The sequence below is a fragment of the Cherax quadricarinatus genome, chromosome 39 (assembly GCF_038502225.1).
Source record: "Cherax quadricarinatus isolate ZL_2023a chromosome 39, ASM3850222v1, whole genome shotgun sequence".
NCBI lineage: Eukaryota > Metazoa > Arthropoda > Malacostraca > Decapoda > Parastacidae > Cherax > Cherax quadricarinatus.
In genome coordinates, this window is record NC_091330.1 from 6,472,311 (window position 1) to 6,484,958 (window position 12,648).

The following is a 12,648-nucleotide window of genomic DNA, read 5'->3' on the forward strand; positions in this document are numbered from 1 at the left end:
CAACACTATCATGTGGGTCACCAACTCCGTCATGTGAGTCACCAACACCTGTACGCTCACCTTGCGGAGACACTCGACCCACAATGCCTGCAACTAACAATAACATTCTCATTAAGAAGTAGTAGACTGTTCTTGCCGCAGTGTTCGCAATAAAGCTAACAGAATTCTAGGCTTCATATCTAGAAGTATAAATAATAGAAGTCCTCAGGTTGTTCTTCAACTCTATATATCCTTGGTTAGGCCTCATTTAGACTATGCTGCTCAGTTCTGGTCACCGTATTACAGAATGGATATAAATGCTCTGGAAAACGTACAGAGGAGGATGACAAAGATGATCCCATGTATCAGAAACCTTCCCTGTGAGGATAGACTGAGGACCCTGAATCTGCACTCTCTCGAAAGGCGTAGAATTAGGGATGATATGATCGAGGTGTATAAATGGAAAACAGGAATAAATAAAGGGGATGTAAATAGTGTGCTGAAAATTTCCAGCCAAGACAGGACTCGCAGCAATGGTTTCAAGTTGGAAAAATTCAGATTCAGGAAGGATATAAGAAAGCACTGGTTTGGTAATAGAGTTGTGGATGAGTGGAACAAACTCCCGAGTACAGTTATTGAGGCTAAAACGTTGTGTAGTTTTAAAAATAGGTTAAATAAATACATGAGTGGGTGTGGGTGGGTGTGAGTTGGACCTGACTAGCTTGTGCTGCTGGGTCTGGTACAATGCTCCATCCTTGAGTGGGGATGACCAGACTGGGTGGGTCATTGGAATAATCCGGGGGGGTGGGTCATTGGTCTAATCCGGGGGGACGACATGGACCTGCTCCGCGTGGGTCAGTAGGACTGTTGCAGTGTTCCTTCTTTCTTATGTTCTTATGTTCTTATGTTAGTCACGACTGTTCACGATACAAAGGTGTTGATCCAGGGAGAAGGAGCTCATTGGTTAAGCGATTAGTTGGAGATGTGGGTAATAATTATAATTTCTTTCTTATTGAGAGATGGAATAAGTGTCAGAGTCCGATGTTGTGGTGACTGAGGATGTTGTGGTGGGTGAGTATGTTGTGGTGGTTGAGGATGTTGTGATGAGTAAGGATGGTGTGGTGAGTGAGGATGTTGTGATGGTTGGGGATGTTGTGGTTGAGGATGTTGTGGTGGTTGAGGATGTTGTGATGGTTGGGGATGTTGTGGTTGAGGATGTTGTGGTGGGTGAGGATGTTTTGGTGGTTGAGGATGTTGTGGTGGTTGAGGATGTTGTGGTGGTTGAGGATGTTGTGATGGTTCAGGATGTTGTGGTGGATGAAGATGTGGACGTGAGTGAGGATGTTGTGGTGGTTGAGGATGTTGTTGTAGGTGAGGATGTTGTGATGGTTGAGGATGTTGTGGTGGTTGAGGATGTTGTGGTGGTTGAAGATGTTGTGATGGTTGAGGATGTTGTGGTTGTTGAGGATGTTGTGGTGGTTAAGGATGTTGTGATGGTTGAGGATATTGTGGTGGTTGAGGATGTTGTAGTGGTTCAGGATGTTGTGGTGAGTGAGAATGTTGTGGTGGTTGAGGATATTGTGGTGGTTGAGGATTTTGTGGTGGTTGAGGATGTTGTGGTGGTTGAGGATGTGATGGGTGAGTATGTTGTGGTGGGTGAGTATGTTGTGATGGGTGAGGATGTTGTGATGGGTGAGGATGTTGCTATGCTTGAGGATGTTGTGGTGGTTGAGGATGTTTTGGTGGTTGAGGATGTTGTGGTGGGTGAGGATGTTGTTATAGGAGATATTGTTGTGATGTGTGAGGATGTTGTGGTGGTTGAGGATGTTGTGGTGGGTGAGGATGTTGTGGTGGGTGAGGATGTTGTGGCGGTTGAGGATGTTGTGGTGGTTGAGGATGTTGTGGTGGTTGAGAATGTTCTTGTGGTTGAGGATGTTGTGATGGGTGAGGATGTTGTGGTGGTTGAGGATGTTGTGGTGGTTGAGGATGTTGTGATTGGTGAGGATGTTGTGGTGGTTGAGGATGTTGTGATGGGTGAGGATGTTGTGGTGGTTGAGGATGTGATGGGTGAGGATTTTGTGGTGGTTGAGGATGTTGTGGTGGTTGAGGATGTTGTGGTGGTTGAGGATGTTGTGATGGGTGAGGATGTTGTAATGGGTGAGGATGTTATAGTGGTTAAGGATGTTGTGGTGGTTGAGGATGTTGTGGTGGTTGAGGATGTTGTGATGGGTGAGGATGTTATAATGGCTGAGGATGTTATGGTGGTTGAGGATGTTGTGGTGAGTGAGGATGTTTCGGTGGGTGAGGATGTTGTGATCGGTGAGGATGTTGTGATGGGTGAGGATGTTGTAATGGGTGAGGATGTTATGGTGGTTGAGGATGTTGTGGTGGTTGAAGATGTTGTGGTGGTTGAGGATGTTGTGATGAGTGAGGATGTTGTAATGGGTGAGGATGTTATGGTGGTTGAGGATGTTGTGGTGGTTGAGAATGTTGTGGTGGCTGAGGATGTTGTGATGGGTGAGGATGTTGTGGTGGGTGATGATGTGGTGATGGTTGAGAATGTTATAATGGGTGAGGATGTTGTGGTGGTTGAAGATGTTGTGGTAGTTGAGGATGTTGTGGTGGTTGAAGATGTTGTGGTGGGTGAGGATGTTGTGGTGGCTGAGGATGTTGTGATGGGTGAGGATGTTGTGGTGATTGAGAATGTTGTGGTGGCTGAGGATGTTGTGATGGGTGAGGATGTTGTGGTGGTTAAGGATGTTGTTGAGGGTGAGGATGTTGAGGCTGGTGAGGATGTTGTGGTGGGTGAGGATGTTGTGGATAAGGATTTTGTGATGGGTGAGGATGTTGTGGTGGGTGATGATGTGGTGATGGTTGAGAATGTTATAATGGGTGAAGATGTTGTGGTGGTTGAAGATGTTGTGGTAGTTGAGGATGTTGTGGTGGTTGAAGATGTTGTGGTGGGTGAGGATGTTGTGGTGGCTGAGGATGTTGTGATGGGTGAGGATGTTGTGGTGGTTGAGAATGTTGTGGTGGCTGAGGATGTTGTGATGGGTGAGGATGTTGTGGATGAGGATGTTGTGGTTGGTGAGGATGTTGTGGTGGGTGAGGATGTTGTGGGTGAGGATTTTGTGATGGGTGAGGATGTTGTGGTGGGTGAGGATGTTGTGGTGGTTGAAAATGTTGTGGTAGTTGAGGATGTTGTGGTGGTTGAGGATGTTGTGGTAGGTGAGGATGTTATGGTGGTTGAGGACGTTGTGGTAGGTGAGGATGTTGCTGTGGTTGAAGACGTTGTGGTAGTTGAGGATGTTGTGGTGGTTGAGGACGTTGTGATGGGTGAGGATGTTGTGGTGGCGGAGGATGTTGTGATGGGTGAGGATGTTGTGGTGGTTGAGAATGTTGTGATGGGTGAGGATGTTGTGATGGGTAAGGATGTTGTGGTGGGTGAGGATGTTGTGATGGTTGAGGATGTTATGGTGGGTGAGGATGTTGTGGTGGGTGAGGATATTGTGGTGGGTGAAGATGTTGTGGTCTGAGAGTATGTTATTGTGGGTGAGGATATTGTGATGGGTGAGGATGTTGTGGTGGGTGAGGATTTTGTGATGGGTGAGGGTGTTGTTGTGAGTGAGGATGTTGTGGTGGGTGAGGATGTTATTGTGGGTGAGGATGTTGTGATGGGTGAGGATGTTGTGGTGGGTGAGGATGTTGTGGTGGGTGAGGATGTTGTGGTGGGTGAAGATGTTGTGATGGGTGAGGATGTTGTTGTGAGTGAGGATGTTTTTGTGGGTGAGGATGTTGTGATGGGTGAGGATGTTGTGGTGGGTGAAGATGTTGCGGTGGGTGAGGATGTTATTGTGGGTGAGGATGTTGTGATGGGTGAGGATGTTGTGGTGGGTGAGGATGTTGTGATGGGTGAGGATGTTGTTGTGAGTGAGGATGTTTTTGTGGGTGAGGATGTTGTGGTGGGTGAAGATGTTGTGTTGGGTGAGGATGTTGTGGTGGGTGAGGATGTTGTGATGGGTGAGGATGTTGTGGTGGGTGAGGATGTTTTGATGATTCAGGATGTTGTGGTGGGTGAGTATGTTGTGGTGGGTGAGGATGTTGTAATGGGTGAGGATGTTGTGGTGGGTGAGGATGTTGTGATGGTTGAAGATGTTGTGGTGGGTGAGGATGTTGTGGTGGGTGAGGATGTTGTGATGGGTGAGGATGTTGTGGTGGGTGAGGATGTTTTGATGGTTCAGGATGTTGTGGTGGGTGAGGATGTTGTGGTGGGTGAGGATGTTGTAATGGGTGAGGATGTTGTGGTGGGTGAGGATGTTGTGATGGGTAAGGATGTTGTTTTGAGTGAGGATGTTGTGGTGGGTGAGGATGTTGTTGTGAGTGAGGATGTTGTTGTGGGTGAGGATGTTGTGGTGGGTGAGGATGTTGTGATGGGTGAGGATGTTGTGATGGGTGAGGATGTTGTAGTGGGTGAGGATGTTGTGATGGGTGAGGATGTTGTGATGGGTGAGGATGTTGTGGTGGGTGAGGATGTTGTGATGGGTGAGGATGTTGTGATGGGTGAGGATGTTGTAGTGGGTGATTATGTTGTTGTGATGGGTGAGGATGTTATTTTCTCTTAGCTCTATTAACTCGACCTTCTACTCTCATACTTCAAGACCTTTTTCTCTCCTACCTATCCTTCTTCCTTTTTTTCTCCCTTCCCTCCGTTTGTAATTAGCGAAATTCATTTATGCCATTCGTCATCTGGGTATCAAAATGACTCAAGAAATCGTAATAATGCATTTCGAAGCAGTTTGGTACATGCTTATTTGTTTTTCTTATCAATACTTCGAGAATTTAGCTATTATTTTTTCCTTCTTGCCCTCTCTGTTTACTTACACTGACTCCCTTTCTTCAGCGCACTTTAAAAGCACGAAAGAATTTTGGTATTGAAAAAAAGGACACAAATGGAATATAATAACATACTTTGTTGATGTTTCGCTTACTTAGTGGCCTTTATCAAGTGTCTTGATAAAGTATCGCTGTATACTGAATTTATCTTTTTCTCCATCATGTCGGTACTTTATGTTGTTTGTCTCTTACGTTTTGATTTTGTTGACACTAACAAGTCTTATGCCTCATTATATGTGTCGTCTTTCTTATGTGTTATCATTTTTTGAATTATTTTATAACATTAGCTGGCGGTCTACTAGCACCAGGCGGAGGTACAGAGAGAGGCACTTGGATCGCCCTAGATCAGATCTGTGTTTGTGTAATAAGAACCATATTTAGGGCTTCCCTCTCCTCTTGTTCCTCCCTTGAAACCCCTGCTCATCTCCCTGGTAAAGCTTCAGACGACGCCTGTAAGCTGGTTCTTGTCTAAAATTATATTTCCCTCTTCTAATCTAAGTACTCAGCATCCCTTACGCGAAACTTTGCCTCGGCTGTGTGTCTGTAGCTGCTTTTCCTCTCCCAGTACATTGTTGTACGTCCCAGTCTTCAGAACACACGTGATTTGACCTTGTCATCTTCCACTAAGAGATAAGTGTATGCTGAGTGGTAACGTGTCTGTGTCTAGATTATCAGACGGAGGTGCGAGCCTTCACCACTCCTCACACTGTGGCCCACAGTTTCAGCGCTTCATTTACTAAAGTAATAATAGTCTATGCTGTGCCCCGCCTCCTATGTTCTCAACAGACACTATGAACATGCAGGTTTGCAAGTCCGCGTCCACAGACATTAATCAATGGTGTTAAATTTATTAATGTTGAGAAATCTGGGCCGATATCACCATCTCTCTGAGGAACAGTTTAGTTTATCTTAATTATGCACCCCATACCCATCCTGTGGGTGGTAGTCAAAAGTTTACAGAGGCACGTAATAGGTCGAGAGACTAGGCCGCAAAGTTTTGACAGAGGAACACCAGCGCGTCCCAGCATCAATCTCTGACGATGTTTTTCAATAACCATATATTAAAAGAAAAAACATCGACATTCTGTGTCAGTGTTTTCAATCATTTTGGGTTTTTCAAGCATTTTAAGGAAGCACTTTAGGACATTCTCCAGAGGAACCTTAAGTCCCACTTGTCTTCTCACATAACGATGGTTCACTGAGTTACAGAAGATACAGTAATGACCTCAGGATGTCCATTACAGCGCATACAAGCGACCTTCAGACCTCAAGCAACTAATACATCAGAAAGTCCTAAGAACCGCTATACCGTGAATATAAAAGGGAACTACCCTATACTCTTGCCAGTCCCTTTTCTTTAACGAATGGAATACAGAAAGCACTGGTATGGCTTGACGGTGTTCCATAGTGCAGTGTTGTAGGCGCTGTTTAGGTGCTACTGTGTTGGACCAGCGGGCTATGCTGACGTTGTGGCGAAGCAGTTGGATGAGGCTGACCTACACAACCTGGAGGAATGTGAGTGCTGTAGCCAGCAGGAGGGAGAAGCCCAGGAAGGAGGAGCCCCTGCTGAGCGCGGCTGTGCTGTGGGTGCACTCTAGGCTCCCCGGTATATACACTTTACACCGCGTCTGTGGAACAACACACTCGTTAGTTAACGTAGCAAGTAACCCTTTAGAGCAGAGTAAGTGGAAATGCATCAGGTATAAACTCTTCAAGGAAAACAAGAGGTGGGAGATAGCACACACCCTTAAAAGGTCACAAGACAAGTTCTGAAAGAGAGCTTTAAGGACTAACAATGCTGCAAAACTATATACAATCAGCTATCTTATAAAGTTCCTCTTTATATATATATAGTGCTGTTCTGTAAATGGAATTGAAAAAGTTCATTCAAAATTAAATAGCAAGTGGAAAGGTCTTCATAATAGTCACTATTCAGTGTTACATACAGTCTAAAATAGCATTCACAGAAACATGTTATTTCAGAGAGGCTTTATAAGGGAAGTTACTGTATAATAAAATATCTATTCATATAAAAAAGAGTAAAACAAAAGATAACATTAATTTTATAGTCAGATGAAAAAGTCAAAGGAGAAAAAGGCACATTTTTTCTACAGAATATATTATAACTAGACAGAAACAGAGAAAACAAAGTTAAAAATTAAAATATTCTATTTTTTATATATAGGAAAGCAGATAAAAATATCACAAGACTTGGCTTTTAGATATATTATTTGTAAATATTAACCAGTGATGGTTCGGCGGAAAATAAATTAGAGAAAAAAACATTAAAGGAGGCGGTGTTTTAGAAGAAATTAACCCGTGTTCAGTAAGGAAGAACTGGGACAACAAGAAGAAAACTAAACACCATTGTAAAACAGGAGGAACACTGAACACCATTGTAAAACAGGAGGAACACTGAACACCATTGTAAAACAGGAGGAACACTGAACACCATTGTAAAACAGGAGGAACACTGAACACCATTGTAAAACAGGAGGAACACTGAACACCATTGTAAAACAGGAGGAACACTGAACACCATTGTAAAACAGGAGGAACACTGAACACCATTGTAAAACAGGAGGAACACTGAACACCATTGTAAAACAGAAGGAAAACTGAACACCATTGTAAAACAGGAGGAACACTGAACACCATTGTAAAACAGGAGGAACACTGAACACCATTGTAAAACAGGAGGAACACTGAACACCATTGTAAAACAGGAGGAACACTGAACACCATTGTAAAACAGGAGGAACACTGAACACCATTGTAAAACAGAAGGAAAACTGAACACCATTGTAAAACAGGAGGAACACTGAACACCATTGTAAAACAGGAGGAACACTGAACACCATTGTAAAACAGGAGGAACACTGAACACCATTGTAAAACAGGAGGAACACTGAACACCATTGTAAAACAGGAGGAACACTGAACACCATTGTAAAACAGGAGGAACACTGAACACCATTGTAAAACAGGAGGAACACTGAACACCATTGTAAAACAGGAGGAACACTGAAAACCATTGTAAAACAGGAGGAACACTGAACACCATTGTAAAACAGGAGGAACACTGAACACCATTGTAAAACAGGAGGAACACTGAACACCATTGTAAAACAGGAGGAACACTGAACACCATTGTAAAACAGGAGGAACACTGAATACCATTGTAAAACAGAAGGAAAACTGAACACCATTGTTAAACAGGAGGAACACTGAACACCATTGTAAAACAGGAGGAACACTGAACACCATTGTAAAACAGGAGGAACACTGAACACCATTGTAAAACAGGAGGAACACTGAACACCATTGTAAAACAGGAGGAACACTGAACACCATTGTAAAACAGGAGGATCACTGAACACCATTGTAAAACAGAAGGAAAACTGAACACCATTGTAAAACAGGAGGAACACTGAACACCATTGTAAAACAGGAGGAACACTGAACACCATTGTAAAACAGGAGGAACACTGAACACCATTGTAAAACAGGAGGAACACTGAACACCATTGTAAAACAGAAGGAACACTGAACACCATTGTAAAACAGGAGGAAAACTGAACACCATTGTAAAACAGGAGGAACACTGAACACCATTGTAAAACAGAAGGAAAACTGAACACCATTGTAAAACAGAAGGAACACCGAACACCATTGTAAAACAGGAGGAACACAGAACACCATTGTAAAACAGGAGGAACACTGAACACCATTGTAAAACAGGAGGAACACTGAACACCACTGTAAAACAGGAGGAACATTGAACACCATTGTAAAACAGGAGGAAAACTGAACACCATTGTAAAACAGGAGGAAAACTAAACACCACTGTAAAACAGAAGGAAAACTGAACACCACTGTAAAGCAGAAGGAAAACTGAACACTATTGTAAAACAGGAAGAAAACTGAACACCATTGTAAAACAGGAGGAAAACTAAACACCATTGTAAAACAGGAGGAAAATGAACACCATTGTAAAACAGGAGGATCACTGAACACCATTGTAAAACAGAAGGAAAACTGAACACCATTGTAAAACAGGAGGAACACTGAACACCATTGTAAAACAGGAGGAACACTGAACACCATTGTAAAACAGGAGGAACACTGAACACCATTGTAAAACAGGAGGAACACTGAACACCATTGTAAAACAGAAGGAACACTGAACACCATTGTAAAACAGGAGGAACACTGAACACCATTGTAAAACACTGAACACCATTGTAAAACAGAAGGAAAACTGAACACCATTGTAAAACAGAAGGAACACCGAACACCATTGTAAAACAGGAGGAACACAGAACACTATTGTAAAACAGGAGGAACACTGAACACCATTGTAAAACAGGAGGAACACTGAACACCACTGTAAAACAGGAGGAACATTGAACACCATTGTAAAACAGGAGGAAAACTGAACACCAGTGTAAAACAGGAGGAAAACTAAACACCACTGTAAAACAGAAGGAAAACTGAACACCACTGTAAAGCAGAAGGAAAACTGAACACTATTGTAAAACAGGAAGAAAACTGAACACCATTGTAAAACAGGAGGAAAACTGAACACCATTGTAAAACAGGAGGAAAACTAAACACCATTGTAAAACAGGAGGAAAATGAACACCATTGTAAAACAGGAGGAAAACTGAACACCATTGTAAAACAGCACCATTGTAAAACAGGAAAAACTGAAAAACTGAACACTATTGTAAAACAGGAAGAAAACTGAACACCATTGTAAAACAGGAGGAAAACTAAACACCATTGTAAAACAGGAGGAAAATGAACACCATTGTAAAACAGGAGGATCACTGAACACCATTGTAAAACAGAAGGAAAACTGAACACCATTGTAAAACAGGAGGAACACTGAACACCATTGTAAAACAGGAGGAACACTGAACACCATTGTAAAACAGGAGGAACACTGAACACCATTGTAAAACAGGAGGAACACTGAACACCATTGTAAAACAGAAGGAACACTGAACACCATTGTAAAACAGGAGGAACACTGAACACCATTGTAAAACAGGAGGAACACTGAACACCATTGTAAAACAGAGGAAAACTGGTAAAACAGAAGGAACACCGAACACCATTGTAAAACAGGAGGAACACATTTGTAAAACAGGAGGAGAACACCATTGTAAAACAGGAGGAACACTGAACACCACTGTAAAACAGGAGGAACATTGAACACCATTGTAAAACAGGAGGAAAACTGAACACCAGTGTAAAACAGGAGGAAAACTAAACACCACTGTAAAACAGAAGGAACACTGAACACCATTGTAAAACAGGAGGAACACTGAACACCACTGTAAAACAGGAGGAACACAGAACACTATTGTAAAACAGGAGGAACACTGAACACCATTGTAAAACAGGAGGAACACTGAAAACAGGAGGAACACTGAAAACACCACTGTAAAACAGGAGGAACATTAAAACAGAAGGAAAACTGAACACCACTGTAAAGCAGAAGGAAAACTGAACACTATTGTAAAACAGGAAGAAAACTGAACACCATTGTAAAACAGGAGGAAAACTGAACACCATTGTAAAACAGGAGGAAAACTAAACACCATTGTAAAACAGGAGGAAAATGAACACCATTGTAAAACAGGAGGAAAACTGAACACCATTGTAAAACAGAAGGAAAACTGAACACCATTGTAAAGCAGAAGGAAAACTGAACACTATTGTAAAACAGGAAGAAAACTGAACACCATTTTAAAACAGGAGGAAAACTGAACACCATTGTAAAACAGGAAGAAAACTGAACACCATTGTAAAACAGGAGGAAAACTAAACACCATTGTAAAACAGGAGGAAAATGAACACCATTGTAAAACAGGAGGAAAACTGAACACCATTGTAAAACCGAAGGAAAACTGAACACCACTGTAAAGCAGAAGGAAAACTGAACACTATTGTAAAACAGGAAGAAAACTGAACACCACTGTAAAACAGGAGGAAAACTGAACACCATTGTAAAACAGGAAGAAAACTGAACACCATTGTAAAACAGGAAGAAAACTGAACACCATTGCAAAACAGGAGGAAAACTGAACACCATTGTAAAACAGGAAGAAAACTGAACACCATTGTAAAACAGGAAGAAAACTGAACACAATTGTAAATCAGGAGGAAAACTGAACATCATTGAAAAACAAAAAGAAAACTGAACACCATTGTAAAACAGGAGGAAAACTGAACACCATTGTAAAACAGGAAGAAAACTGAACACCATTGTAAAACAGGAGGAAAACTGAACACCATTGTAAAACAGGAGGAAAAATGAACACCATTGTAAAACAGAAGGAAAACTGAGCACCACTGTAAAACAGGAAGAAAGCTGAACACCATTGTAAAACAGGTGGAAAACTGAGCACCACTGTAAAACAGGAAGAAAACTGAACACCATTGTAAAACAGGAGGAAAACTGAACACCATTGTAAAACAGAAGGAAAAATGAACACCATTGTAAAACAGAAGTAAAACTGAACACCACTGTAAAACAGGAAGAAAGCTGAACACCATTGTAAAACAGAAGGAAAACTGAGCACCACTGTAAAACAGAAAGAAAACTGAACACCATTGTAAATCAGTAGGAAAACTGAACACCATTGTAAATCAGTAGGAAAACTGAACACCATTGTAAATCAGGTGGAAAACTGAACACCATTGTGAAACAGGAAGAAAACTGAACACCATTGTAAAACAGGAAGAAAACTGAACACTATTGTAAGACAGGATGAAAACTGAACACCATTGTAAAACAGGAGGAAAACTGAACACCATTGTAAGACAGGAAGAAAACTGAACACCATTGTAAAACAGGAAGAAAACTGAACACCATTGTAAATCAGGAGGAAAACTGAACACCATTGTAAAACAAAAAGAAAACTGAACACCATGGTAAAACAGGAAGAAAACTGAATACCATTGTAAAACAGGAAAAAACTGAACACCATTGTAAAACAGGAGGAAAACTGAACACCATTGTAAAACAGGAATAAAACTGAACTCTGCTGTAAAACAGGAAGAAAACTGAACACCATTTTAAATCAGGAGGAAAACTGAACACCATTGTAAAACAGGAAGAAAACTGAACACCATTGTAAAACAGGAAGAAAACTGAACACCATTGAAAAACAGGAGGAAAACTGAACACTATTGTAAAACAGGAAGAAATCTGAACACCACTGTAAATCAGGAGAAAAACTGAACACCATTTTAAAACAGGAAGAAAACTGAACACCATTGTAAAACAGGAGGAAAACTGAACACTATTGTAAAACAGGAGGAAAACTGAACACCATTGTTAAACAGGAAGAAAACTGAACACCATTGTAAATCAGGGGGAAAACTGAACACCATTGAAAATCAGGAGGAAAATTGAACACCATTGTAAAACAGAAAGAAAACTGAACACTATTGTAAATCAGGAGGAAAACTGAACACCATTGTAAATCAGCAGGAAAACTGAACACCATTGTAAATCAGGAAGAAAACTGAACACTATTGTAAAACAGGAGGAAAACTGAACACCATTGTAAAACAGGAAGAAAACTGAACACCATTGTAAAACAGGAAGAAAACTGAACACCATTGTAAATCAGGAAGAAAACTGAACACCATTGTAAATCAGGAGGAAAACTGAACACCATTGTAACTTTGTAACATAGTCTAGTATATTTACTGAAATTTATGTACCCCGAGGATATGCCCAGAATTTACGTTATTCTT

The 12,648-nt window shown here is 41.5% G+C and overlaps 1 protein-coding gene across 1 annotated transcript in view; it reads right to left on the reverse strand.

Annotated features, from left to right (window-relative positions):
* Positions 1–5,745: 5,745 nt before the first annotated feature.
* LOC128696306 (uncharacterized) overlaps positions 5,746–12,648 on the reverse strand; it is a 221,323-nt gene continuing 214,420 nt past the window's right edge. Inside the window, exon 6 of the mRNA XM_053787487.2 lies at positions 5,746–6,500. Within this exon, the coding sequence (XP_053643462.1) occupies positions 6,369–6,500 (132 nt within the window). The 3' untranslated portion in view covers positions 5,746–6,368. The remainder of the gene's footprint in view (positions 6,501–12,648) is intronic.